General features: G+C 57.1%; 1 protein-coding gene across 1 annotated transcript in view; it reads right to left on the bottom strand.

Moving 5' to 3' along the window:
* Nucleotides 1–13871: 13871 nt before the first annotated feature.
* The window catches only part of Kif26a (kinesin family member 26A), a 36932-nt gene continuing 23360 nt past the window's right edge, over nt 13872–27443 (bottom strand). The window contains exons 6-17 of the mRNA XM_059279177.1: nt 26828–27017; nt 22463–22675; nt 21854–21947; nt 21298–21560; nt 21007–21190; nt 20700–20862; nt 20291–20453; nt 16828–19726; nt 15925–16130; nt 15770–15790; nt 15316–15466; nt 13872–15097 (exon numbers count right to left, since the gene is read on the bottom strand). Coding sequence (XP_059135160.1) covers nt 14916–15097; nt 15316–15466; nt 15770–15790; nt 15925–16130; nt 16828–19726; nt 20291–20453; nt 20700–20862; nt 21007–21190; nt 21298–21560; nt 21854–21947; nt 22463–22675; nt 26828–27017 — 4729 coding nt within the window. The 3' untranslated portion in view covers nt 13872–14915. The remainder of the gene's footprint in view (nt 15098–15315; nt 15467–15769; nt 15791–15924; nt 16131–16827; nt 19727–20290; nt 20454–20699; nt 20863–21006; nt 21191–21297; nt 21561–21853; nt 21948–22462; nt 22676–26827; nt 27018–27443) is intronic.

Raw genomic sequence — 27443 nt, 5'->3', positions numbered from 1 at the left:
GATGGCCAGAGCCAATGCTCCGTCTCTCCTCCATCAGATTCGACCCTCTACCACCTACCCCTGATAAACGTCTGTCCTTGGCCAGAAGCCTCCCTGGCATAGCTGATTTCTGGGCATGTATTTGTTTCCTTAAAAGAAAAAAAAATGTCCTTGTAGAGTCGGCAACATGGCTCAGCAGGTAAAGTGCTCACGGCCAATCCTGCTGACCTGAGATCGATTCCCGGGACCCGCATAGTGAAGGAGAGCAAGTTCCCTCACGTTGTCCTTTGACGCTCACGTGTACACATGACCACACACATACAGGAGAAGTAGATAAATAAAGCCTTTGTATATCCACAACAGGCCTAAGGCAGCCTAGCTGTGAACCCCGGTGGGACCGCCAGACTGTTCGAGACTGGAAGCATTCAGAGCACACAAGCCAGGGATGACCAGAGGCAAACTGATATGGGTCACATGTGATCTCAAGATAAATCAACAGTTGCGTCTTTATGGGTGGAAAACTGGATTTTAAGCCAAGAGGAACCTTTGGACCTGTAGTAGGAAGACACCCTACCACCCCATCCCACCTCCAGCCCACTGTCCCCCTCTCCCTGAGCACTGAATTCTTCCTGACTTGACCCTGAGCCTGGGCGTCCTGACTGAGGCAGTGGGGCTGGACACGTCAGCCCTAGAGATGAAGGTGAGGAGCCCTAGCCCTAGGGTAGGGCACATGAGTGACAAGCAGGTGAGATGTCTAGAGAGTCCAAAGGATGGAGGACCAGGTACCCAGAAGCTTATGGAATCACAGTCCTGGGGTTTGGGGAGAAGGGAGCCATGATGCCTATAAAGGTAGTGTAGACAGAGGAGGGGCCTGGGAGCCAAACCAAAGGCCACCAAGTGGACTGAAGAGTCAGGAAAAGGAACAAGGGCAGACGCTGAAGAAGGGCATCACCCTCCCTTGATGACTGTAGAGGTCTCATCCTCGGAGATGAGTAGGGCAGTACACCGCCTGGGTCCAGGGTACACTCCTGACATTGTGAGGGGCGGGGGCAGTCTCACGGAGGCAGCACTCTCTCTCTGCCTCGAGCTCATTTGCAAGTCTAACTGCCCTGTGTAGCTCTGGCATTCACACCCCATATGTTAGCACCCAAAGCTGTGATGCTGACTGGGTGAACCGCTTCAGTGAATGCTCAGCTAAGGACGGACCCCTGCTTACAGCATAGGATGGAGGTGGTCTCAGCAGGGGGTCTCAGATGGGACAAGGCTTGGGCACCAACCCACACCAAGTGCCTCAGCTAATGCTGGCCCAGTTCCAAGAGCTGCAGTGAGGACACAGAAAGACATAAGCAGCCAGGCCACTGGGCTGACCCCTCAGTGCTGATGAGTCTCACGGGCAGGAGCCAAGTCAGGGATAAACTGACCCAGAGTCCTTCTGTCTTCACCTTGCACAACTAGAGCCACATGGGACAGGGCCTCTGACTGTCGCCTGACCTTGGAGTCATGATGATTACCCCAGTAGAGTGCCACAGGAGACCATGTCCCAGCTTCCTCACCCCAACAGGGGGCTTTCCAGGCAAGCCTGGCACTGTCTGTATTCACATGCATGTGCCCACGTGCACAGTAGTGCTCAAACAGATATCAGAAAGGCAGCTGACCCTGAGGATCCTGGCAGCGCCAGGCTGGCTAGGCCTCATAGCCAAAGGGCCCAGGCTTGCAGACCTGCCTCTCCTTTGGACCTTGGGCAGGCCCAGGCCTCTGGATCTCACTTTTCTGGACTATGAAGTAGGATGACTAATAGGAACCAGGTCTGAACAGAGAAGGACACGACTAAAGCCCAAGGTGATGGCAATGGAGAGCCCCACAGAGGATCACACAGGGCTTCCTGATCCCCACCACGTCCTGCTGTAGGCAGGACACTGGGAGACAAGTTCAGAGAGTGTTCTGGTTTCGTTCCTATTGTTATGATAAAATCCTGTCCAAAAGCAACTTAATGGAGAAGAAAGGTTTATTCACCTTACAATTCCAGGCAAATGGCCGTCATTGAGGGGAAGTCAATACAAGAATGCAAGCAGCGAGTTACATCACATCCATAGTCCCGGGCAGCGAGAAAGAAATGTGCCTGCTGCCTACTGCTGCCCTATACAGTTCAGGACCCCTTTCCTACAAAACGACACTGCCCACATGGGCTGGTCCTTCATACATCAATTAATAATCAAGACAATCCCCCTGTGCTGGCTGGTTTTGTGTGTCAACTCGACACAAGCTAGAGTCATCAGAGAGGAAACGCCTCCTTGAGATACAGCTGTAAGGCAGTTTCCTAATTGGAGGGCCCAGCCCATGGTGAGTGATGCCATCCCTGGGCTGGTGGTCCTGGGTTCTGTAAGAAGGTGGGCTGAGCAAGCCATGGGGAGCAAGCCAGTAAGCAGCATCCCTCCATGGTCTCTGCCTCTGGGATCCTGCCCTGTTTGAGTTCCTGTCCTGACTTCCTTCAGAGATGAACAGCAATGCTGAAGTGTAAGCCAAATAAACCCTTTCCTCCCCAGCTTGCATTTTGGTCATGGTGTTTCATCTTAGCAACAGAAGGCCTAAGGCACCCCCATAGGCATGCCCACAGACCAAACCGATAGACAAATTGCTCACTTGAAACTCTCTTCCCAGAAGTCAAGTTGACATTTAAAACTACCCATAACTGGGGGTAAGCAGCCAGCCCAGGTCACACAGCCAGGGAGGCTGTGGCATCTTGCACTGTGCTCGTTCGTGCTGCCCCATCCAGCCCAGCTCACTAACACTTACTGTGTGCCGGGCACCACGGAGCCCCTTTCTAAGCCTGGAGCCCTTGTGGAATCCCCACTGATGAAGTGCAGCTATGTGGGTTCATCTCAGACGAGCACACGGAGACCTGGATTGTAGGAATGAGGACACAGATGGGCCAGAAAGTGCACCTGTGGGCACATGTGTTTCTGTTCCCGTACCTGCCTGTGTGCACACCTGTGCACACCTGTGTGAACACGTGTGTGCTCTGTGCTCTCCTGCATGTGCACCTGTGCATACCAATGTGAACATGTGTGCTCTGTGCTCTCCTGTGTGCGTACCTGTGCATACCAATGTGAACATGTGTGCTCTGTGTTCTCCTGTGTGCGCACCTGTGCATACCAATGTGAACATGTGTGTGCTCTGTGCTCTCCCGTGTGTGCACTTGTGCTTACCTATGTGAACACATGTGTGCTCTGTGCTCTCCTGTGTGTGCACCTGTGCACACCTGCGTGAACACGTGCGTGCTCTGTGCTCTCCTGCGTGTGCACCTGTGCACACCTGCGTGAACACGTGCGTGCTCTGTGTTCTCCTGCGTGTGCACCTGTGCACACCTGCGTGAACACATGCGTGCTCTGTGCTCTCCTGCGTGTGCACCTGTGCACACCTGCGTGAACACGTGCGTGCTCTGTGCTCTCCTGCGTGTGCACCTGTGCACACCTGTGTGAACACATGTGTACTCTGTGCTCTCCTGTGTGTGTACCTGTGCACACCTGTGTGAACATGTGTGTGCTCTGTGCTCTCCTGTGTGCACCTGTGCACACCTGTGTGAACACGTGTGCGCTCCGTGCTCTCCCGCGTGTGCACTGTACTTACGCGTGTGCACATGTGTGTGCTCTGGGCTCTCCTGCGTGTGCACTGTACTTACGCGTGTGCACATGTGTGTGCTCTGGGCTCTCCTGCGTGTGCACTGTACTTACGCGTGTGCACACAGACTGGTGAGTCTGGCCCCCTGGGAGTCATGCTCTCCCCGGCAGCCTTTTAGCCAGCACCCAGACTGACGCCTGCAGCCCTGAGATCAGCATCTTGGGAAATCACCAAACACTGCGGCACAAGCCGCCAGGCAGGCCCTCTGGTACCCCCGTGCTAGCTGAGCTTCACCAGCAGGCTCCCACAGCCAGTGGAAAGGCCCTGGCCACACCCCAGGTCTAGTGGGTGAAGCCAGGTCTACCGTCCCCAGGACTGTCCCCTTGGCTCATATCACACAGCTTCCAGCTCTGAAAGCTGTCCTCCCCAGGCCCACCCACTGGAGAGCCTCCTTCCTGTGGAGACCTCCCGAGGCCCAGACGGTAACAGACAGGGCCTGATGGATGAACCCCATCCTCCCAGAGTGACCCCACAGCTACCTCCCAATCCAGCTGCCCCAATCCCGACTCCCTCAAACTGGCTCCCTAAGGTGGCCAGATTCATCTGTCTGTGTGCACACGCATAAGTACACACAGGTGCACACACAGGCAGGCACAGGGACAGAAGCATATGTCCACACAGGTGCTCTTTCTGGCCTGTCTGGGGCCCGATTCCTATAAGCTATGTCACTGTGTGCTCTTCTGAAATGAGCCCACATAGTTTCCCTCCAAGGGCAAGAAAACTGCCAGTGAGAGGTGACCGGGTCCCCCAGGGCCTTGTCAGGAAGACTGGTGTGGATCGCTGCTCTCCGCCATCTGAGGTTGAATGGGCTGCCTTCCCGACTGCAAGCACACAGTAGGTCTCTGCTAGAGAGGCCATGGTAGGTAGAGGCTAGGTACTAGGGATAGGATAGAGAATCGTTTCCTGCTTCTCTCTCCCACAGAAGCTTCCAGATTCCAGGGTACATCCTCAGGCCGAGGCTAGCACCCCAACAGCATCCAAGCCTGAGGCAGAGCCTGGAACTTTCTGTCCTTGGGAATTCCCTGACTGTGGTGATACGTTGTGTACCCTAATAAACTTGCCTGGGGATGGAGGACAGAGCCAGCCACTAGATTAGACATAGAGGCCAGACAGTGGTGGCACACACCCTTAATCCTATCACTTGAGAGGCAGAGATCCATCTGGATCTCTGTGAGTTCAAGGCCACAACAGAAACAGAGTCAGGCAGTGGTGGCACACACCTTTAATCCCAGAAAGTGACATGGCTGGGTGGAGAAAGGTATATAAGGCTTGAGGAAACAGGAACTAAAGCAGCTCAGCTGAGATCCTTTCGGGTCAAGACTCAGAGGCTTTCAGTCTGAGGAAACAGGATCGGACAACATACATCACCACAGACACCAGAGAAGTTGGCATGTGCTGTGGGATGTTCTGTATGTCAAGTGTGTTGCTGATTGGTCAATAAATAAATCACTGATTGGCCAGTGGCCAGGCAGGAAGTGTAGGCAGGACAAGGAGGAGAATAAAGCTGGGAAGTAGAAGGCTGAGTCAGAGAGACACTGCCAGCCGCCATGATGACAAACAGCATGTGAAGATGCCGGTAAGCCACGAGCCACGTGGCAAGGTATAGACTTATAGAAATGGATTAATTTAAGCTGTAAGAACAGTTAGCAAGAAGCCTGCCACGGCCATACAGTTTGTAAGCAACATAAGTCTCTGTGTTTCCTTGGTCGGGTCTGAGTGGCTGTGGGACTGGCAGGTGAGAGAGATTTGTCCTGACTGTGGGCCAGGCAGGAAAACTCTAGCTACAGACATGAGCATCATTTCTCTCCTAGAGACACTTACAATCTTACTTATCAAAAAGAAAGCAAGGAGACAAAAATGTCCCCTAGCAGTCCTATGAGGTGTAACTGGAGAGCCACCGAAATGGTAGATATGGTTAATGCTAAGACAATTATGACTCTCCCCTGAGGAGCCCATACCCACACTTGGTCTGATTTCCCCAAGCATCTCTTTCCTCTTACCCCTATGTTTAATATCTAAGTTTATGGATGTCTTTTAATAGCTGTGAGTCTTCCCTGAGAGGCCCACATCCATGCTCCTGTTCATTCTTTTCTTGAGCACCTCTCTGTTCTTTAATACAACCCCAAGGCTGCTTCATACTGGCTAGTCCTGAAATTCTTTTCGGCACTAAAACCACAAGTCCGTGTTCAGCCTGAGGTGAGGTCCCTGAAAGGAAGCTCCTCAGGTTGATGAGGGTGACAGTGTGGAGCTGTGCCTCTGTCCCCTCACCACTGATAAGAGCACAGTCTCCCCACAGGCCCAAGTTACCCCGAGGGAGAAGCCGTGACAGGCCCGGGGGAACCACAGACCCCTTCCATCTTCCTTGAAGCCGTGCAGGCAGCCAGCCAGCCATGCTGATAGCCAATAGGACTAAGATCTTCATAGAGCCATGGACCTAGTCATGGAGGCTTCTGTGACCGCAGATATGCTCTGGCTGGGACAAGCATTGGGGTGCTGTATCCGGTCAAGTGTGAGCCCCAGGGGTGCCATGCCAGAGCCCTGAAGTATGTGGAGACAGGTGCACCACAAAGACCGCCTCCCACCCAAGGCTAGGCTGCACTCTGCCTCTAGGTTCTCCACAGGAGGTGGCCGCTCGTAGCTCAGCAGCTCCAAAGTTGCCAGCCCAACACAGCCTACCCACCTTCACCTCCACCAGGCTCAGGTCCAGGAACCAGATCCCAGGCAGTTCCTTCTAGGAGGCTCTCGGTCCAGCCTTCATTACTTCTGCAACCATTTCTGAGGAAACCAAATCCCTGAGAGATGACCCACCCGAAACTCAAGCCTTGACCTGGGAAAGATGCAGAGACAAGGGAGCAAAGGGGGAAACTCCCTGGGGAGCCATGTTCTCTGTACGCAGGCGTGGGTAGCAGAGGCTGGCACAGGCTGGAGGCCGCCATGCATGCCACAAGAGAAACTGTTCCCAGGAGAGCCACTCTACATCCACCCTTTCTATAGACAGAGGGGGCTAGAACATTGGTTTTCAACCTGTGGGTCACAGCCCCCAAGGACCAACGGGAAACCCAGATATTTACATTGCAATTCATTGCAGTAGCAGAATTACAGGTATGAAGTAGCAATGAAAATAACTGTATGTCAGGGGGTCAGCACAACACGAGGAGCTGTGTTAGAGGGCCGCAGCATTGGGAAGGTTGAGAACCACTGGGCTAGGTGATGAAGCCTGGGGCAGGTGACAGAGCTGGCACTGGCTCACAGGTCTGACCTCTCTCGTTTATTGGCTATCTCGGAAGCACAGACGAGCCTCCCTACAGGCCACTGTCAGCTCCTGCCGTCTCCCAGAGCCCCTAGGCTCCCTGCGTGGTCCTGAGACTCCCTCCTTCTTCTCCCCCGACTCCATCCCAGAGCCAGGCTCGCACAGACTGGACGGTGTGAGAACTCCCTGAAACCAAATGTCAGGCTCCGGGAAACGTGCAAAAGGCCAGTATCTTCCTGCCTCAGCCTGGGATCGGATGGAAGCCCTGCCCAGGACTGGTCCTGGGAGACACTGGGGTGAACGGAGGAGGGCACGGGTTAGGCAGTCAAGCCGTAGTTCATGCCAGCTCGTCACAGTTCTCGGCGGGGCCCCTTCACCTCATAAAGATGTCCAGAGCTGGCATCAGCATAGCCAGGACCACAAATCAGTGAAGGCAGGAGCTGAGCGCCTCTGCCAGGCGGACCAGCTCTGCGACAGTCACGAGGCCACAAGAAATACAGCTCGTCATCCTTGGTGTAGAGGAGGAGAGATTTATTCCAACCACAGCCCTGTGTGTGATGTCGAGGACAACTCGGCTGCAGCCTGGAGCCATTCCTTCTACAGGAAGGGAAATTAAGGCACTAGGTGGGGAGAACCGCCAAGGACCCACAGGCCAGTGGCTGTCCTAGGCCCCACACCTGGAATCCTGAGGATTCCCTCTCTGGTCCCCATCAGCACAATGATGGGTCCCTGTGGGCTAAGGCGTTTTTCTTTCTTCCACTAACCAACCTCTTCTCCACAGCTGTAAAGGCAGGCCCCTCAGTGGGAGGAGCTGCTTTCCTGCCTCGGAAGGGCAAGGGCAAGTGGCGGCCTCGATGGGAAGTGGGGACGGCCTGGCCACCTGCCCACCTCAGGCCTCCCGCCAGCCCAGCCTTCAGGATGCTCTAGGAAACGGCCTGGCCAACACCCGCTGATGGCAGGTGGCATCAGCGAGCCAACCACTGGCAAGAGGCCCGGCTGCCCAGGGCAGCGCACCCAGTGTGGACTGCCTCCCAGGGTGACGATGACGGCAGTGGGCAGGCGGTTATAGAGTGACTTCACCTGGAACCGCCCTGTGGGTTCTCTCAGCCCCAGGGACAGGTTGGGCTGTCCGGGCCACACTAGTAATTAAAGTGGCATCACCTTGCCCCAGAGGCCAGCAGCCACCTCCCACCCCACCCCTCCTCCAACTCTGGGCCACTGAGTTCATCGTGAAGACCAAGCCTGGGACTGGGATGCAGCCAAGAACGGCCAAGTCAAGTCTTGGACAATTCCTAGGACTCATCGGTGCGTAAACATCCCAGGGCTGGTCTGAGGCCTGGGGAGGGGTCCTGCTTTTTACACAAGGTCTCTATCCCTAGAAACTCTCCTTTCCAAGGAACCCAGACAAGAGGGACAAGGAGGGCCTACACCCAATGCCATGCATACCTGGGTCCTCTGAGAACTTAGCTGCCCCTAGGGTCCTCATATGCCCTCAGATCTGTCATTCCTGTGGGTCCAGGGTATGATACAGAAGCCTGTAAGGATGCTGCGGGGCAGCTGGAGCTGAGGACGTCCACCCCCAAATAAGCATGTTGGAGTCGGGATGGCCAGCGAAGTCTCAGAGCCCAGGCACAGGATGGCCTCTGGGTGGCCAGCAGTGGCCCCAATGCAACAGTCTGGGACCAAGAAATAATACCAACTGGTTGCAAGGGCTTTCGGCACCGCAGCTGGGTTTCAGCTACAGATTAAGAGGTTGGACAGAACCCGCAGCAGAAAGCAAACAGCTGCAAGTCCAGACTGATGTCAACAAAGAGTTGACTAAAGGGGACACACCTTCCCAGAATCCCGAACTATCCATGTGAGGGCTCCACCCTCCCAGAGGTGCAGAATTGTCACCCTACTGTGCCATCCTTGGTGGAATGTTGGGCCGGAAGAGGAAACTGAGGTGATGAACACAAAGGCCATGCTGCCGTCATTCATGGTTCAAAGGCTGCAGCAAACATTACCATAACGGGGGACAGAATATCGGGGAAGCGATGTGGGGCATGGGGGTGCTGTGTCACCCTCAGCATTGTGCCTAAACATAAATTAATGTTAAAGATGGTTCTGTCTACCTGGGTGTGGAGGTATACAACTGGAGGTTCATGAGTTCAAAGCCAGCCTGAGCTCATCTTAAAAAGTAAATAAAATATAAAAAATAAAAACAGGATGTGGTGGTTTTTATTATACCTGTAATCCCAGTACTTAAGAGGTGGAGGCAGGAGGATCAGGGATTCAAGGTCATTCTCTGCTACATAGTGAATTTAAGGCAATCCTGGGCTACTTGAGACTTTGCCTTTAAAAAAAAAAATCAATAAAGTGGGGGTTGGAAAGATGGCCCCATGATAGAAACACTGGCTTCTCTTCCAGAGGACCCAGAACTGTGTGTAACTCTGGTCTAGAGGAACTGGATGCCCTTATCTGTGGGCAGTGCAAGCGTGTGGTACAGACACAGGCAGGCAGAACACCCATACACATAAAAAATAAATTTAAAACACAATAAAATAAGTAAGTAAAACTTAAAAAGACAATTCAGAAACAAATACATACAGAGCAGGGCTAAGCTGTTGTCTCTAAAGCTGGGCATTGAACCTGGGCCTCACATGCACTCAGAAGCCCCACTGAGCTCCTCCGGAGCCCCCTTCACTTCAATTTTAATTTTATTTTATGTGGGTGGTTATTTTGCCTGGGTTTATGTCTGTACACCATGTGTGGGCCTGGTGCCAGGCCTTGAGAGGGCATTGGCTGGAAATCCAACCTGGGTCCTCTGGAAGAGCAACCAGGGCTCTTAACCTCTCAGCCCACTCTCTAACCCCGTCTTTTTGCTTTTTAAATTTTGGGATGGGGTCTTACTCTGTAGTCTAGGTGGGATTTGAATGCCAGAGCCTCTTACCTCTGTCTCCCCAGTACCTGGGATGGCAGGCCTGCACCTCATCACATCTAAAGGCTGTGGGGGACACTTCAAAGGCCTTGGTAAGGAAGGCACCTGAAGAGGACCCTTGGGCTGCCCAGGGAAGAGCACTGTCCTGGAGAGAAAGGCCAGGGAGGCCCTGAACTCTCCTGCGTCTCCTGGAGGCCTCAGCCCTGAGACAACAGATGTTCTCTGCTCAGCTCCTGTGCATGGCCTCCCTGGACTCTGCAGAAGGGGAAGCCCTCTCTCTGCCCTACCCTTATCTGAAGGACTGACAGACTCTGGAGCTGGGCCTCAGTGTCCCTCAGTGTCCCTCTCAAACTTGAGAATTTCTAAGGCCACCAGTCTGGGGTTCTGAGAGGGTCCCAGCACTGGGTAGCTCTTGGCTCCCGACCAAGACCCCACCATACCTCATCCCACCTCCACCCTACAGGAAAGCTGGCCTCTTGGCAGCTCAGGGAATTCCTTCCCAGCCCCTCCCAGCCTCCAGGGCTTCCTGTGTGGAAACAGCCTGGATCCTGCCTTGTTAAACACAATATCAGGAGGGAGAGATCTCCATGTGAGCTTCCTGTTTGCTGGGAGCAGATCCCAGGGCCTGGTCCCAGTGCTCCTGGCCCAGGAGGGGAGCAGCCAAACCAGGGGGAGGGGGGCGCGTTGGGGTTGGGGGGAGGTGGGGGGGTAGAGTGGGGGGAGGAAGGTTGAGGGGGGGAGGGTGTCTTAACCCAGTTCAGGGCTGTGGGGTTTCTTCTAGAAAGCTACGGCTATGGCACAGGGCCTTGTGGTTCCCCTAGGACCATGAGGTAGACTCCCTAAAGCTGGGGCCACTTCCAGAGAGCTCAGAGTACTATGAGTCCAAGGCAGCTAGGGCTGGCACTAGGTGAGATCCCAAAGGGTCTGGCAATATGACAATGTACATGTAACTGTGACATGGGCAAAGGGAGGGACATGGTATTGGAGACAAGTGGAACCTGGCAGAGCCTGCCCCTCCCCGCCACAGACCCCACTAGCGCACAGGGACAAACCTTGGCTGTTTATTTAAGCCCTGTCACCCATAGAGCCTGGCCACGGGGCCTCACGGTGCTTCCCAAGGGCAGACAAGTTTAGGAAAGGTCCCTGGCCATCAAGCTGGTCCCTGCTGGGGCTGACTGACCCAAAGACAGGTGAGAAAGGAACAGGCAGGCAGGGAGGGAAGACCCAAAGCACCTGCCATCCAGATCCCTGCCAACCAGGCTGGAGACCTCTGCCGCCATGCCCTCTGTCACCAACACCTGCCACCCTCCTCCCTGATGGCCACCGGTGTCACCAGACCACCCTGTGTCCCCTTCCCTTGACCGTTGCTGTGGGTCACTTCTGACCTCTGTGATTGTGACCACAGGGGATGCTCACAGGAACCTCTGAGAGCCAAGTACTCATTCTCCAGGATGCTTCGGTCCTAGAGGCCATGGAGCCTACTCCCTGCCTCTCTACCTCACAGCAGGGCTCTGGGGTAAATATCCCTGTAGCTCCTTCTCCCTGCCCAACCCGGTTCTTGGAGAAAGGGTCCGACACACAAACATGGATGGTAGCCTCTGGAGGCAGCAGGCCTGGCCCTACACAGAGAGTTAACACCACGGCATCTCTCCAGGGGTGCAACCACGCTGCTTAGCCACTGTCCTGCCTGCTTCTGTCTCTGGCCTCTTCTGAGTCCCCTACTGTGCCCCGGAAGCCCCTTGCCCCTCCTACCCACTGGGCCTTCTGTGCCAGGGTGGAGTGGTTAGGGCGAGCAGACAGGCCCCAACTTGTAGCCTGAGTCAGGCGGGCACCTTGCCTTGGGGAAGCATGTGGCCAGGTGCCAGGCCAGCTTCTGAGCCTGTGGGAGCTGATGCCTGAGCTGCCACAAGCCTGTACCCCCACACGGCCCAGGCAGATGCCCCAGCTTCTCTGGCTTCAGGTCCCTGCTGACTACTCTGGTCTGCACTGCAGCTCTATTCCAGGCTTCCGTGGGCTGTATGCTCTCAGGAATGCTCCTTTCAGGATCTCAATCTGCCCTCATCTGGGAGATGGGAATAGGGGTTTGAGTGGCCCCTTGCCCTGGGCCTGTTTTCTGTCCCTAAGGAGGATATACACAGACCCATTACAGGAGGCATGGGGCAGACTGCCATAGGCTCAGGTTCCACTACAGAGCTGGGTTCTGGGTGACTGCCGTGTTCCCATCCATAAAATGGGTGTAGCGGGACTCACATTGCTCCCCACGGGATTCCCAGCCCTTAATAACAGGGCTGAGGGCTTTGATGTCCCAGATGAAAGGCCACGCAAGGCTCCCAGGCTGGTCTCAGGACAGTGAGTTCCTTATCCAGAAAAGCAAGTGCTCCTCCAGCCTGGACTGTGGGCAGCGGGCTTTACCTAGGAGACCATCGATGTTTGGGCTTTGCCTACAGAGGTACTTGGCAAGGACAAGCTTGGGGCTCAAGGCTGGGGGATGCCTCCCTCTGTGGAGGAGGTTCTGGCCCACTCCTGTGACGGACAGATGGAAGTGTAGCTGAGGTGTCCCAGTGGCTACCCACCCTCACACAGTCCAGATTGCACAATCATGATGGGAGGCACAGCCCATACCAGGGACCTGCGGGAGGCCTTTCCCAGCATCTGTGTGGGCCCTGCTTGGATCTTATGTCGCCCTGTTCTGGCAGACAGCACCTCCGTGCAGTGCGCATGGGCACCGGGCTGCAAGACATAAAGTGAGCTTCTTGCCTCTCCCCTGAGAATCTCCTCTATCCCCAAATTCAACATACCCTGTGTGACACAGCCCTCCACATCCAAGGACAAAAGGCCTTGGATAACACAGGGCTGGCTGAAACAGCTTCCTCCCGAGTCTGTGTGCTGCTGGCCTAAGAACAGAGTAAGAGACGTGGCACGGGCAGAACATCTTCCCGACTGGCCTGTGGTCCCTAACCCCACACACCTGCTGCAGCAGAGGAAGCAGGCAGTCCCGGGACAGCCCAGAGGCCTGACCCACAGTGGCCAGAGGACAGTGTTGGAACAACTCATAGGCCTTCTGCAAACGGTGGAGCGCCCTCCGCCCAGAGCCTGCTTCTGCCCCAGCCAGGCCGTCTGTGAGGAGACTCGTTCCTTTGTTCATCCATTTACTTTCTTCAGCAAGGGCCCCCCAGGGCTCACTGGGGCCCAGCCCTGTGCCATGCAGAAGTGTGATGATGACTCAGACCCTACCCCACCCAAGGGCCCCACTGAGGCTAGGGGATAGATATACAGAGACCACACAAGGTGTGACTTGCCACCAAGGAGGGGCCCTGGAAGCAGGGCCACCACGGAGAGGCCCCCACCCACACTGCCAGAGGCCAGAGAAGGGGGCATCCCCGGCACAGGGGGCTGCTGGGAGGGGCAGGAGTAATGAAAAGCAGAGCATCCCAGGGCTCGCAGGGTGGTGGGAGCCTGCAAGAGGACTGGGCACAGGGACAAACCAGAGACAGCTAATTAATTCAGTAGGTCACACGGAGTGTGGGACCACAGAGGGGACCCAGGCTAGACCGCCCTATCACAGCAGGAGCTAGCCCTGCTGGACAAGGGCCCCTGAAAGACAAGCCGAGAACAAAGGAAAGGAACCAGAGCTTTTCTGGAACTGTTCCCGAGTTGCGGTTTGTCATTTTGATTTCTCCAAATAAGACCCTTCGTGGGGAGGAGCTAGCAGCCACCCCAAAAGGCTGCTTCCCTCCAGCCTGGCTCCCAAGGCTGGCTCTCAGCTTCATCCTTACGTCTTGGGGCTTAAAGAAGAAGTAGGGGTTTGAACTCAGGCTGCGGCTAGCCACCTGTTCGACTTCATGGCAGCTCATACAGAAACAGTGGGCAAAGCGCAAGTCCCCAGCATGGCTCCTAAAATCCTCAGGTCCCATGGTTGCTTCCCTCCGCCCTGCAGTCTTCTCAGCCCCACACCAGGGGCCAAGGGCCCAGGGGCACCCAGTGAACTCAGAGCCACACAAACAATCAACACATCTTTTATTCACAAATAAAAACTGTCGCAAGATGTTATCTACACATTTGTACAAAGGTCTGGACGCCTATAAAATACACAACGGTCAGGAAGCACGAACCTGCGTGCGGGCCACATCACAGGCTGGCAGGCTCACCCCCTTATCTGCATCTGAAAAGAATCACCTCCCACAGACCCCCCCAACACTGCCCTCAGTGTACCCCAGAAAAAGCCTGCCCCCACAGCTGCCAAGAGCCCCGACCTAGGAATACCTGTAGAAAACCATAAAAACTTAGACAATTTGTCTTCAAATTCCCACTGCAAATTCTGTTTTTAGGCAAAATGATACAAAAATATGAAGCTAACAGAACTTTTACAAAAACTCACACCCCGCCTTTGTTGGCGGCGGTTTGCTTCATTGTGTTTTTGTTTTTTTGCTTGTGGTTTTGGTAAGAATTCCTGCCGTGGAAGAAAGCATTGTGTGCTCATGGCCCAGCCCTTGCTTGTGGCCTCTGGTGTCCTCAGAATAGAATGGGGCCCTCAAGGAAAGGAGGGGACTCAGGCTGGCTGTCCGCACTCAGGGGACACCACTGCTGTGGACTGGCAGAGACCACTCCTGTGGGCTGCCGAGGGCAAGCTGCTGGAGAAGAGAATGAACCCGATCCTAGAGGAGAGCTGGCCCAAACAAGGCCGCCCTGCTACACAAAACTGCTTAGCGGTAAGGAAGGCAAAAATCAGAAACAAACTGGCTTTAGCTTGGTCTGAGTGGCCGCAGCCCCCCAGGCTGAGACTGTCTGCTGGTGTCTGGGTCCTGTCTCGAGTCCGTAGCACCAAATTAGAAAAGAAGAAAAGGCCTACTCAAGGTTAAAGGCACTTGCGTGGCTGTCTGGGTGATGACAGTCTTTCCATCCCCGTGCTCTCTCTGTCCAGTGGCTGGCCCTCCCCTCCCCCACTCTCTGTCTCCTCTCTGAGACCCCCACATCCTGCACAGACCCTGTGTCTTCGACCCTCCAACCCCCTCCACATCCTCATGCCATCCCACATCCTATCCTTGCACCCCTGCCCTGCAGGCCCCCACCTATGACCTGTGCTCAGCCTCAAACATCCACCTCCTGCGGCCCAGGTACAGCAGCGGTGGCAGCCACACCAATGTCAAAGCAGGTGACCATCATGACGTGGGCCTTGCACAGGTTAACGCACTGCTCCAGGGCAGCTGTGGCTTGCTCCAGGGCCGCCAGGTACTCAGCTGATTCCGGCTCCAGCTCTGGGTCCACCTCGACTAGAGAGAGACGAGACAGGGTCAGGGCAGAAGTCAGGACTGCAGCCAAGCTCCTCAAATGCCCCAAGGAAAAGTGTCAGCTCGGTGGATCCTCCCCTTCCGCCACCTACTGTATGGGAACAGCTGAGGGCAGAGGAGGGGGAGACTAGGGAGTAGGGTCTGGGCACCTGCTGGGTATCTATCTCAGTGTCCGGCCACAGAGGGAGCGGGGCACTCACACTGCTCCAGCCAGCGCCCAGGCTCCACCATCAGCCGGCCCTGGGTCTCAGCCAGCTCCTCACAGAGGTGGTCACGTTTGGCCTGCACTTCCTGCAGCCGCTGCTGCCTGCGCTCTGCTAGCCGCAGCTTGGAGCTGATGCAGACTGGGCCCTGTTGGCAAGGGACAGGTAGAGTAGGCTCAGGTATGGATGGCAGGGACTCTCTCCAGAAGGCTTCTTGGCTCCCTGGCTTTGGCCGTGGCCTCCCTCCCACTTCAGGCCCTGCATAAACACATGGCTAGCCCTCCAAGGTATGGAGGGTAGAATCTGCAAGGGGTCCACACCAGGAGTTCCCGGACTGTGGGTCCAGCTCTGTGGAAACACAGCAGTAGCCCCAAGAGTCCCCTCCCGTCATCCACCCCGGGCAAAAGCACCAAGGACTACAAGCTCAGGGATGGTGCAGACTGCTTCCTACCTTCTCCACATCCTGAGAGGGCTGTGGACAAAAAAAAAAAAAAGGTAATGTCAGGGGCTGCCTGGCCGAATCTCCAGGGGCCCAGAGAGCTCATCAGATGGCCCTCCCTGACACCCCAGGACGCCCAGCCTCTGACTGACTGTAGCCTCCCTTACCTTGGCTTCCTCCTCCCTCAGAGGCAGACGGTGCCGCTGCAGGCGCTCCACGTCATCTATCTCATACACCTTGATCTCAAAAGGCTCCTTCAGAGAGCCAGCCAGGGGTGGGGGCAAGTCCACCCATTGCCCAGGAAGGCTGGGCTTGCGGCCTAAGGCAGCAGCGTCGGGTAGTGGGGCCGGGATCAGCCTCCGTCGCTGTAGACCTGAAACAGAGCCAGGGACACCTCAGGCTCTAATCACGTCACCTGCACAGCCACACCAACTGCTCTCACAGCAGGACTTACTGCTCTGACCGACATCTGCCCTGCCCCTCTGTCAACCGGGAGGGGGCCAGAACAGTGCTGGCAGGAGCCCTCGGGCAGCTGGGACAGTGGCCAGGGAGAGCCCAGCCCAGAGCCCAAAGCCTACTGCCTAGCTTGAACCCAAACCCTTGCCATACTACTTTGCCAGGGTTAAGTACCAGTCTCTGGGGTAGAGTGGGGGTCCGGGAAGGGAATACACTGGGAGTGCTTACAAACTAGAGTAGGTCATGAACCTCTACACGCAACCAAGCCCCAGGAGTATTTAATAAAGGGTCTGCTGCTCTCATGTGCACTCACAATCTGCAGGGCTGTATGGACCCATGGCTTATAACCTAAAAAGGGCTATGCACACCTGGCACTGTAAACTATCCCAGAGACCACACAGGGTGAGGTATCAAGGGTGGAGAGCCCAGGCCCACCGCCAAGAACCAAGAAAAGAGCACCCCACAGAGCTGCAAGGAACCCACAGGGCTGTAAAACCCAGTTTTGGGGGAGATCAGGGTCCACTAGAGCCCGGGGTGGCCCAGTACACGGTCAAGGCTCTCTCAGGTCTACAAACTGTAGCGTGCTGTGCCCAGGGACTGTCACTGCTACCCACCTGTGGCCCTTTTCTTTGGGGACTTGAGGCTGCGGGAGCGGGCACCCGGGGAGGCAGTTCCGCTTTCACTCATGGAGTCAGGGGCCGAGGAGGCGCTGCCGGTGGCCTCGCTGTCGCGGATCATGCTCTCATAGCCGCTGCTGCCACCGCTGTGGTAGAAGAGCGCGGTGCGGCCCATGGCCGGGGGGAGCTCCCCACTCAACACACTGCTGTTGTCGCTGCCGTGGCCGCTGCTGTAGCGCTGGGGCCTCCTTGGTGCGGTCACTTTGCTGTAGGGGGAGGGCAGGGCGGGGCTCACAGGGTGCCGCTCCTCGGCCAGGTTCACACCGCTGTCATTGCCGCTGTCCGAGTCGGTTGAGCCCCAGGAGAGGCCGCCTCGACCAGAAGATCCACCGGCTGCCAGCTCATGGACACGGCTATGGGCAGCCCGGAATGCCTGCTTAGTGCCCATGATGGTGCCCCTGCCTGCCTTGGCCCCAATACCAGGTGCAGCCCGTGGAGCCATCCGGGGTCCTGGCACAGGGCCACTAGTTGTCTTGCCTGCCACGGGGGCCAGCGGCTTCACTGGAGCGCCCAGTGCCCGAGACGTACTAGCCCCTAGATTACGACCCTTGGCCCCACCAGCTGGAGGCTTGGATGCTCCAACACCCTTAGCTGGGCTGCTCCTACAGGCAGGAGCTGCTCCAAGTGGGGGGCTGGTGGGTGGTACACCCAACCTGGGCACAGCCCTCGGTGGCCGTCCTGGGACTTCCCTGACCTTGCCACTACCATGTGTAGGGCTCTCGTACCGCTCCAGGGACATGTGGCCAGCGGGGCGGTGTGCCGCCTCCATCTTGCCAGCTCGGGCTTTCAGGCTGGATGTGGCCTTGGAAACAGAGTAATCAGACCTGCCACTGGGCCTGGCCTCGTCTTCCCCACGGAAGGCAGAAGTAGCCCCCGCCCGGGTCAGCCCCAGGGCCTGGGTAGGGGTGAGGGTCGTGTTCTGCTCCAGGCTAGACTTGCGCACAGGTGGAGCTGGGGGGCCGGCCCCACTAGGCCTTGGAAAGAAGGCCCCCTTGGGAGACACGCTCTTCTTACTGCTGGAGGTGGTCTTTAGGCTTCCTGAATGGACGACTGCCTCTGCTGGGGCGTCCCCACAGGATGCAGCAGGTGTGGTCACTCCCAGTGTGGTGGCTCCCCTCCGCAAAGGTGGGATCCGAGCTACAGCTTCCGGTCTCCGGGACCCTCTGGTTGTCACCTCACACCCGTCCACCACTCTCTGGGCACAAGTCAGCATTATCTGAGCCTCAGGTAGTCGAGGGGAGCCTGGGGTTGGGCTTGGAACCCCGCCAGCGGAGGTCATCTGGTGTGTGTCACAGTCCTCTGCCCGGAGTAGCCAAGGGTCCTCAAACAGGCCTCCGGGACTGTACGGACCCCGGCCGGGACGAGCACGGCTGCTGTTTGAGGTAGTCCTGGGTTTCCGGGGGAGACTGGAGTGGATGGTCTGGGCTGAGGCTGCCTCATGCGGAGACCCAGCCCAAGGCTCTCTGCTGGGTCGGGTCTGAGCTGCTGTGACTGCCTCCGCTGGGTGGAGGCCCCGGGCTGAGCCAGGATTGTCCGGTCTTCCACACTCCGAGGACCTGAACTTGCTGTCCTCTAGGGAGCTGCTCGGGGTAGGGAACTCTGGCGGACCGGGTCCTGCTGCCGAGTCAGGGCTGAAGGGAGGCTGTGGTGTGGGACCACGGCTTTCAGCCAAGCAGACGCCAACGTCGCTCAGCCAGGAGCCAATGGATGAGGCTGGACTACCACCAGGCCACGCCGTTCCCTCTATGAGCTCCCCGGGGTCTCCTGGGCCCTCAGACACTTGTGAGGTATAGGCATCAAACTCGTCATTGATACTGCTGATGATGCTGACCGGCCTCGAGCCCGAGGCCAAGGCCTGCAGGGAACAGTCACTGCCCAAACTGGCCAGACTGGAGGGTCGTGTGGCCCCTGCAAGTCCCCCCAGAGGTAGTTCCTCTACCACTGTGAACACCAGCTCGTCCTCGCCATTCAGCTCCACTGGCTGCTGTAGGGTGACGGTGGTGGTCAGCAGGCCCCGCTCCAGATGGCGTCCACGAGCAGACGTGTCCGAGAGCAGTGGGGACAAGGCCATCTGCCCACTCATGCCCACGGGGGCTGTCCGCAACACACTGTCAGGGCCCTCTCCCCCAGGTTCTGTGGGGACACCTCGAGCTTCCGGTTGCCGAGGTGGTGGAGGGGCTGGACTGGGCAGCGGCCTCCTGCCGCCACCTCCTGCAGTCTTGTCTGGGGCAGGCGGCTCAGACCGGGTACCATCTACTCTCTGATCACCCTGCGTACCAGTCTTAGAGGGCTCTGAGGTGCTCCGGTGAGTATCTTGCCCAGGGCTGCCTCGAGGGGAGCTGGTAACCACAGGAGGGCCCACAGCCTTCCTGGGGGATGTGGCCTCGGGTAGTGAGGGTTTCCTGCCTCCTCTGGCGGGGCTGGCTTGGGCTCCGTCAGAGCCGCCCTGGGGACCAGGGAATCCCTCACTGCCATCTATGCACTCTAGGCGCTCCTGCAGCTCTGCAAATGTACTGCAGCGGAAGTGGTCGGCGTCCCGGGGTCCCTCGGAGGGCCTGCGGCGGCTCAGTGCAGGGATGATGGGCACGAAGTCAGGTGGGCCCTCATTGTCAGTCAGCTCACGGTCTGACAGTGCTGCCCCGCCAGGACCGACATAGATGACTGTGTCACAGGACTGCTCGCTGCTGGATGAGTAGTCAGGGTCGCCGGACAGGCCAGGAGCCGAGCGGTCAGGGTCCAGGACCATGGTGCGTGGGTGGAAGGGCCGCAGGTGTGGGGGACGGCGGGCCCGGCTCTCCTCACAGGAACTCTCCCCTCCTGAGGAGCTGGATGCGTACTGGGGGCAGCGCAACAGACCCTTGTGAGCAGACCCACCCCTGTCTGCACACACCCCTGGTCCCCATCTCATCTCTTCCTTGGACTCTGCCCTTACGGCCTAGGAGTGTGGACTCTGCAAGACAGTAGCAGCTGAGCAAGGCCTGTAAGTGCTGGGAATAACACTATAGGGTACAGAACGTAAGGGAGGCTTCTGAGGAGCTTTGAGAGGTAATCAGCATGGACCATGTCACAGGGTGGGGAGGGAGCTCAGGCAGAAAAGATCATGCTACACCAAGTGCAGCATCCAGACCCAGGGCAGTGACCTCAGAACACCCAGCATTCCTGGGAAGTCTCCTGCTGGGATGGTGTTCATTCACCTTACAACATAAACCCTATTGTAAGCAGCTGCATCCCTGCCCAGCGCCCCAGGGACTTGGGGCTGGGCTCTTCTCTGGAGACATAAGAGACCCACCGACAGCTGACCACACCTATTGCCCCTTCTCCCTGATGTCCAGAGTTGCGGGGGCTATAGAGGATATGGGAGCCTGGGGGCCCTTGGGAGGCCGCAGGAGCTGGGGCTTACCTTGCCCTTCTTCCTGCGCAGGCGGTGGATGCGGGCAGCCAGCTGCACAGTGCTGAGTGTCTCCACGTGGTGGGCCGGTGAGTCTGAGATGTGTGCTATCATGGTGGTGCGGCAGTTGGTAGTAGCCAGGGACTCCCGCAGCAGCATGGTGAGCCTGTGGTCCCTACAAGCCAAGGATTTGCTCAGAGGCTGGGGTGAGGGGCCAACCAGGTGGAAGACCAGGTGAGGTGTAGACCACTAGCCTGGGGGACAGGGCTAGGTGTGGAGCTCTCACTGTGCCCTTGCACCTGTCCCTGCACCCAAAGCTCCAGGACCCCCTGCTGGCCCTGAACTGAGGCCCCCAGAAATGCCAGACATCAAAACAGCCAGTTTGCCAGGTCACCCTGCTGGTGCCTACTCCCATCCTCACCTGTAGGGCACATGCTTGGCCCCGTTGACTAGGGCCAGGATGACACTGCCCAGAGCTGACAGAGACAGACCCAGGGGTCCTCCAGAAGCCTCTCCGCCTCTGCTGAGTGCTGCCTCACAGCTGCCCAGGTCGATGAGGTGCAGGCGGCTGCGACCTCCAGACACTGAAAACACAGTACAAGTAGGTGCTGCGGTCTGGGCACCCAGACTTTGTTCCACAGCCCACCCACGCAGGCAGAGAAGCCCACGAGGCCCCCCTCAGGGGGCTGGCAACCCCATGGACATGCCCTCCCACCCCGGGCACCTACTTCCTCCTTGGCCACACTTCTCCACACGATACTGGTACACATGCAGGGTGAAGAGCATGTGAGAGCTGCGTCGGGTGTCTTCCCCACAGCCAGCGTGACTCGTGCTGCGGGCCGCCAAGGCCGCATCCAGATAGAAGGCTGCCTTCTCTGCTGTGGGTGCCCGCAGCTCATTCTGGTTCTGGAGCTGTGAGAGAAAAGGCGGAGGGCACATGCATTCAGTGGCTTGAGGCCAAGCACAGTGCTCCCTCTTCCCTCCTCCACAGTCTCAGAAAGGCTAAAAGCATGGTGTACCTGTGCCCCCGACACAGGGTCCTCTCGCAGGCACACGCCTGGAGACTGGGTGTCCTGAAGGCTGCCCGAAGCCACCTCAGCAAGCAGGTCCCGGAGACTCTGGTCATGGCCGCACACTTCCACAGCAGACACACGGATGGAGAAGCGTGTGCCCATCCTTTCCCTGCGCTCATCAATGAGCCTGAAGAGCCAGGAGATAGCACAGGGCACGATGCCCAGGCTCTGGGGTGAGCTGTCCTTCCCAATCATGGTATACGACTTGCCTGGGAGACAGCAGCACGTGAGAACCACCGCTAACCCTCCACAAACCGTCCTCCAGAGTCCTTCCAGGCTCAGGAACGTGCCCAGGGTCCTCAGGGCCAACCCAAATGGCCTTGACACCTCACCCGGCCACTCTGAGGCCTCTGCCTTCTGGCTCTGCCTGCCTCAGCTTTGCTGTGAGACCACCACACACACACACACTCCCACATCCAGGCCCAGGCTCAGTGACAGCGGCAACCAAGATGGGGGACAGTTAGAAGGCATCATGGGTGCACAGGAGCGACAGAGCACTTACCAAGGCTCATGTGGCCGAAGGAGAAAATGCAGCCGTCAGCTCCACCAACCACAGACTGGAGCACGTCGGCCACGGTTCCTGAGCAGACCTCAGCCTGGGGAGGAACCCAGTGGGGATTAGGCAGGTGCCAGAGCTGACGGGCTGTGGCTAGTGCCTCTGCTACATCTGTAAACCTAAGGCCCATTAGTCCTGGTCACAGGCAGGCAGGCAGCCCACAGGGCACATGAACTGACAGACACGTAAGTTAGCAGACAGGACACATACGACACAGATAGGATGTGCTGTGCCCAGGCACCCGACCCAGCACTGACAGTTGCTGCCCACAACACAGCATAAGGAAGTCATGGTCATTGCTCAGTGTGCTGCGTGGGCACCCAGGGTCCCCAGTTTCCAGGGCATAGCTGCTCAAAAAGTTTCATAGGAGAATGGGCCTGAAGAGCTCAGTGTTTCCCCAACACTTGGCCTGAAGGACTAGGCAAAGACTGGGGAAATGTCCTGGGCTAGGACTCCTAGGGAGGCAGACCTGGCAGGCCCAACAGGCAGCTAGGTTCCCACTCCGCAGAGGGTCAGATCTGATCCTGTCACAGGCACCCAGGCGTTCCACTGTACCTGCTCCGAGTCCTGGGGGAAGATGGCGTCAAAAGCAAACATCTTGGGGACTGGTGCCGTGGGGGCGTGGCGGAGGCCTGCACAGCCTGGGGGCCCAGCAGCGGGGTCATAAAGAGTCACCTGCTTCTTCCGAGGGTCCACCTTCAGGTAGGACGTGGACTCGGCGGAGCGTTGGACTCCTTGTGCCGGCCAGATGCGTAGCATAACCTTTACCTGGGGGTTGGCAGAAGCAGGCATCTGAGCTCCGCCCTCCACCCAGCTGGCCACTAATTACAGACCAGGGGAAGCCAGCTCGAGTCAGGACAGCAGACCAGGTCTCAGCATGGGTGCTGAGACCACAGGAATGCTGCCTGAGCGGCTCCCACATGAGGTCAGCCGGGTAGAGAGAAAATGAAGCCCAGGGTGGGGTAAGGCTGGTGGGGTGCATAGCCAGTCAGCAAAGCGGGAGACAGAGGCAAGGTAGGGAAGGAGAGGGCAGTTAGCAGAGACAGGGAGCACTCCCTAGGCCCCTAGGTGTTTCTCCTTCAGAAAACCCTGAAGGTGAGGCGGCACCATCACCAGCCTCAGGACAAAGTCCCTGATGGGAGGACTCGCATCCCAGGAAGAGAGTGGGCACACCTGTAGGGTGAACAAATGTGCAAACCCCCAGAAAGCAGAAGGGCCCCAGAAGGCCGAGAGGCGGTGGGGAGGAACTCCAGGCTTGCCGCCTCCGCCCTGAAACAACTCAGGAAGCCAGGCTGGAGAAGCTCACGGAGGAGAGGAGCTAGGATGGGCACAGAGCGGAGGAAGGTCCACGGAACGAGAATCCGATCTGAGACGAGGCAATTCTGAAGTCTTGTCTAACGGGCCCCAATTTGGGGAAACTGAGGCTGGGAGGTGTGTGGAGGAGAGGGCAGGGGTGGACCTAAGCTCCTGGAGCTCTGCTATTGACTGGTCAGCCTGGGCCCTGGCAGAAACAAAGGAGATTCCAATATGGACTTTTTAAATTCCTTATGGACTGCCAGGGTCCATAAGGCCCAGAACAATGGACCCCAAAACCTTCCATGAAAATGCAATGGAGGATACGAGGATGCCAAAGAAAGCTGCACTGCGGCACCCCAAACCTGTGTGGAGGGTAGATACTCCCCACAGGCGCAGTAATGCGGAGGAGGGAGGCTGGGGCAGGTGGGAGGCACTATTTCCTCAGAAGCCACCCTGAGTTAGGGCCCCCCTTGGCTGGAGGTCACACCTTTCACTCTCCAGTGAAATCTCTGACTTCGCATTGGTGTAAATCAAATTACCAGAGACTCATTTCAGAACCAATATTTTTCAAGGATTTAATTGTAAGTGACAGATACATAATGCTGCAAAATTGGTTTAGGGGGCAGCTTACGCAAGCACATGGGCTCGCTCCCAGCGGACAAGGGGCACATTGATATGCAGAGCCTCCTGCGGAGCGGAGTGTCCCACCCTCTGGGGAGAGAGGGGAGCAAAGAAATACTTGGCTATTGTACTACTGAGAACCTGGGCTCCATCAGGCAAGAATCGATTCTTTTATTCCCCAGTGACGGGAACAAAACGATTTCATTTCCACACGCTGCTGCAATGCAGACGAAAATGTACACTTCCAGGTAATTTTTGGCAATTTTTTTCCAGTGTGAACTCCTCACCACTTCAGGAACCAAATGGGCTCTGGAGATGTGAGAGGCTGCCTAGTGGGGAGGAGAGGCCTGGAGAAGCTGCGATTTGGCTCTGATGTCTGCGGATGCCTCTTCAGCAGATACTAATCCCAAGTCCCCAGGCAGGGAGGGGACTGAGCAGGGCATCTCGTCCAGCCTGCCCCCCACTGCCCCCGTCCATTGTCTGCTGGAAAGAACCTGTCATTACCTCAGGGAAATGACAGGGTCTCTCAGGAGACAAGAGCATCCTCACCCCCCAAATGTGCAGATATCACAAAGCCACTGGAGCTGGGGGGAGGGAAGCACATTTTACATAAAAGCCGGGCTTCCAGCTCCCCAGAGGTGGACCAATCTGGGGAGGGGGATGGGCGCCACTCAGCACCCAACACCAGAGATGTCTTTTTTAATACCACGGTATGATGAATTATCTTAAGTAGCACATTAATGTCAGACACTGAATGTAATCTAACTTCTTTTCTGTGGCAATATTAAACGCCTTTCAGGAGGTACTTCTGATGATGTGACATTAGTGCTGATGACACTGAGAGCCAGGGAGGGGGACAGAGGTGTGGGGGACAGGGGCCGGGTAACAGGCAGGTGGCCAGGACACTTGGTCTCTGGGGAAAGCCCTGAATGGTCCAGGGTCAGCAGAAAAGAAGGCTGAGGGCTTCCTCGGACGACAGAGACCTGGCAGGCCCCCAAAACACAGTGACAATAAGGAACAGGTGCCATTCTGAGCTTTATTGTCCAGAAAGGAGTTGGAACTCCTTATCCCATCAGCCCTAAGGCAGACACCGTCCCCACACCCACCACAACCCCTGAGGAAGAGAAGCTAGGTGGACAGACAGGCTAAGAGAACAAACAGGCTGGTCCTAGGCCCAGCCATTCTTCCCCCGGTCTCATCCCAGCCCTGTACCCACACAGCCAGAACGGTGACAGCCTGGTCAGTGGGACCCACCTAGAGCTGTGGCAGGCAGAGGAGACTGGTGTGCTCAAGTCACTCAGGCCTCGGTCCAATCTCCCTCCCTCCCTTCCTCACTAGACAGTGCTGACGCCACCGGCCTCATCTACTAAACACTGCCAGTGTGAAAGGTGGGGGCAGCCAAGGCCTGGTGGGCATGGGTAGTGGGGGTCAGGGACACCCCTCCTCCCAACAGAATAGGGCACAGAGGCAGGTGACGCCTGTCACCAAGAACTGTAACTGTCCTAAACGAGGCAGGCTGCCTTGGCCCGGCTCGCAGCCCAGCCAACCCGGAGCCGAACAACTGTACACACACAGACCTTCACAGAATGGCCCCATCAGGCCCCAGACAGCTGGACTGTCCAAGTAAGTCCACCACTGCAATACAGTGGTCTGGGGCCAGGAGCAGAAGGTGACTGGTTCAGATCCACACAGCTGGGTCCAGAACTGAGAAACTTTCTGAGTCAACTCTACAACACTCCTGGGCCACAGCACTACTGGCCACACTGAACACGTATGTGGCTCCCATGCCAACTGTCTGCAATCAACCCCAGGCTAATCTATTTCCCATACTCCACCCCAATGGAGGCCACCTCCAGCAGACTGCCTTGAGGAAACCATGGGGTGTGTCCCCTTCCCAGGGGAAGGGAGGAGCCAGGAGGCCTGGCTTCCAGCCACCAATTAGCATTCTGAGAGGCAGCAGAGGGCAAGAAAAGCAGCCCACAGTGCTAAAATGGTGCAGAGTGAAGTCAGCTGGGCCTGAAGGAGTCCCAGGCCCTCCCACCCGCCTGCAGCTGCCTGTCTGGGCAGCCCTGTCTAGAAAGCCCTTCCTTCCTCAGGGGCTCTGCCACAGAAGGAGGCCTCCCTTCTGGAAGGAAGGTCTGCAAACACACAGCTTCCTCTCTGGTCCCTGTTTCGGAGTCCACTGCCACTAGCCAGTGCTGACCATGTGCGCAGGACACGCGCGTGCATGCAGGGCTAGTGCCAAGCCGGGGACGGTCCAGTTCCATAACCCCCAGGATGCCTGGCAGGGGACACTGCCCTTGGAGTGGCAAAGGTTCAGTGAAAAACACGTGCCAGAGGTCAGGAACCCCCTCTCCACAGTGGTGGAAAGAGTCTGGCTCTCCACCCTAAGGGCACAGGGCCCACTTCACCCATGCATCTGCATGGTCCTGCCACAGGGGTAGCCCACTGGGCCTGGGGTACAGGGACTTCTCCCTCGGCAGAGTACCAATCTTAGGAATCAAATTAGAACTCTTGGAAGAAGGTCTGGAGCCAACCAGCTTGTCCTACCACCACACAGGGTTCTCACCCTTCCTAGACCTGTTTCCCCAACTGAAACCCACCTGGCTGAGCTGCGAGGATACCCTGACTCAGGAAAGCTGAGGGGTCCCACCCCTTCCTCTTGCCCGGCCCCACCTCAAGGCAGCATCCAGCAAGGAAGAAGCAAGATTGAGGCTCTCCAGCTCAGCCCCATCCTAGGCCCAGATGCCCCACCACATGCTATCTTGGAACATGTCCCTGGGACCTGAGGGACAAGCTTCTTCCCGTCATTTCCCACACCAGCTCCACACTCCTTATGCCTTTTGGGGCATTGCTTCCCAGGGGCTCAGGCTCCCCATATTTAGCTCTGTCAGCTGTCCTAATGTGGCCCTGGAGAAGAAAGTGGGGCCCTCTATCTCCTACATCTTATTAGATAGCCCTGGCCTCCCACACCCAGGCCATCTGACCTCAGGTAGGATCTACCTTTCCAAAGTTGCTGGGGTTTTCCTTGGCCTTGGAGGCAGCCCTGAGCAGGCAGGGGGGCACTGGGGGAGGCCACAGCTGCAGAGTGCCACTGAAGTCCGTGGGGTAGGTGGACGTGCCCCGAGTGGTGGGCGCAGGTGGTGGGTGGTGCTTCTTGCGCTTGGAGGCCAGGCTGAGCTTCTGGGCAGCCCTGGGGAGGAGAGGCAGGGGGCTCAGAGTATACCAACATCTACCCCATCACTGAGTCTGTCCACACCACGCTGCCCCACTCTCAGACTCTATCAGCCGTACAGGAACTGCTCTGAGAAAACAGCCAGAAATTCTTACAGCTTCACGGCCTGAACTCCATTTTTCTGAGTGGTGTGGCCCCAAGCTGGGACCACAGCCAGGACAGGAGGCAGACGGTCCTTGTAGGCAAAGGACTGCATTCTGCCCTGGGAGATCCCTGAAGTCACAGCCTTCACCCCTACCCTCCATAGCTTTCTTCAAGCTGACTGTATTCCAGGGATACACCTCACAGGTCAGGTCTCCGTCCCGGGGTGGGTTTTCCTGAAGCCCCCAGACAATTTCAACAGTCGTTCCCACTGCCCTCCAACACCCTCCCCCTGCAAAGTCC

This window comes from Peromyscus eremicus, chromosome 14 (genome assembly GCF_949786415.1).
Source record: "Peromyscus eremicus chromosome 14, PerEre_H2_v1, whole genome shotgun sequence".
Lineage (NCBI taxonomy): Eukaryota > Metazoa > Chordata > Mammalia > Rodentia > Cricetidae > Peromyscus > Peromyscus eremicus.
Note: the sequence above shows the minus strand (reverse complement) of the source record. Positions and strands in the feature narration are given on the sequence as shown.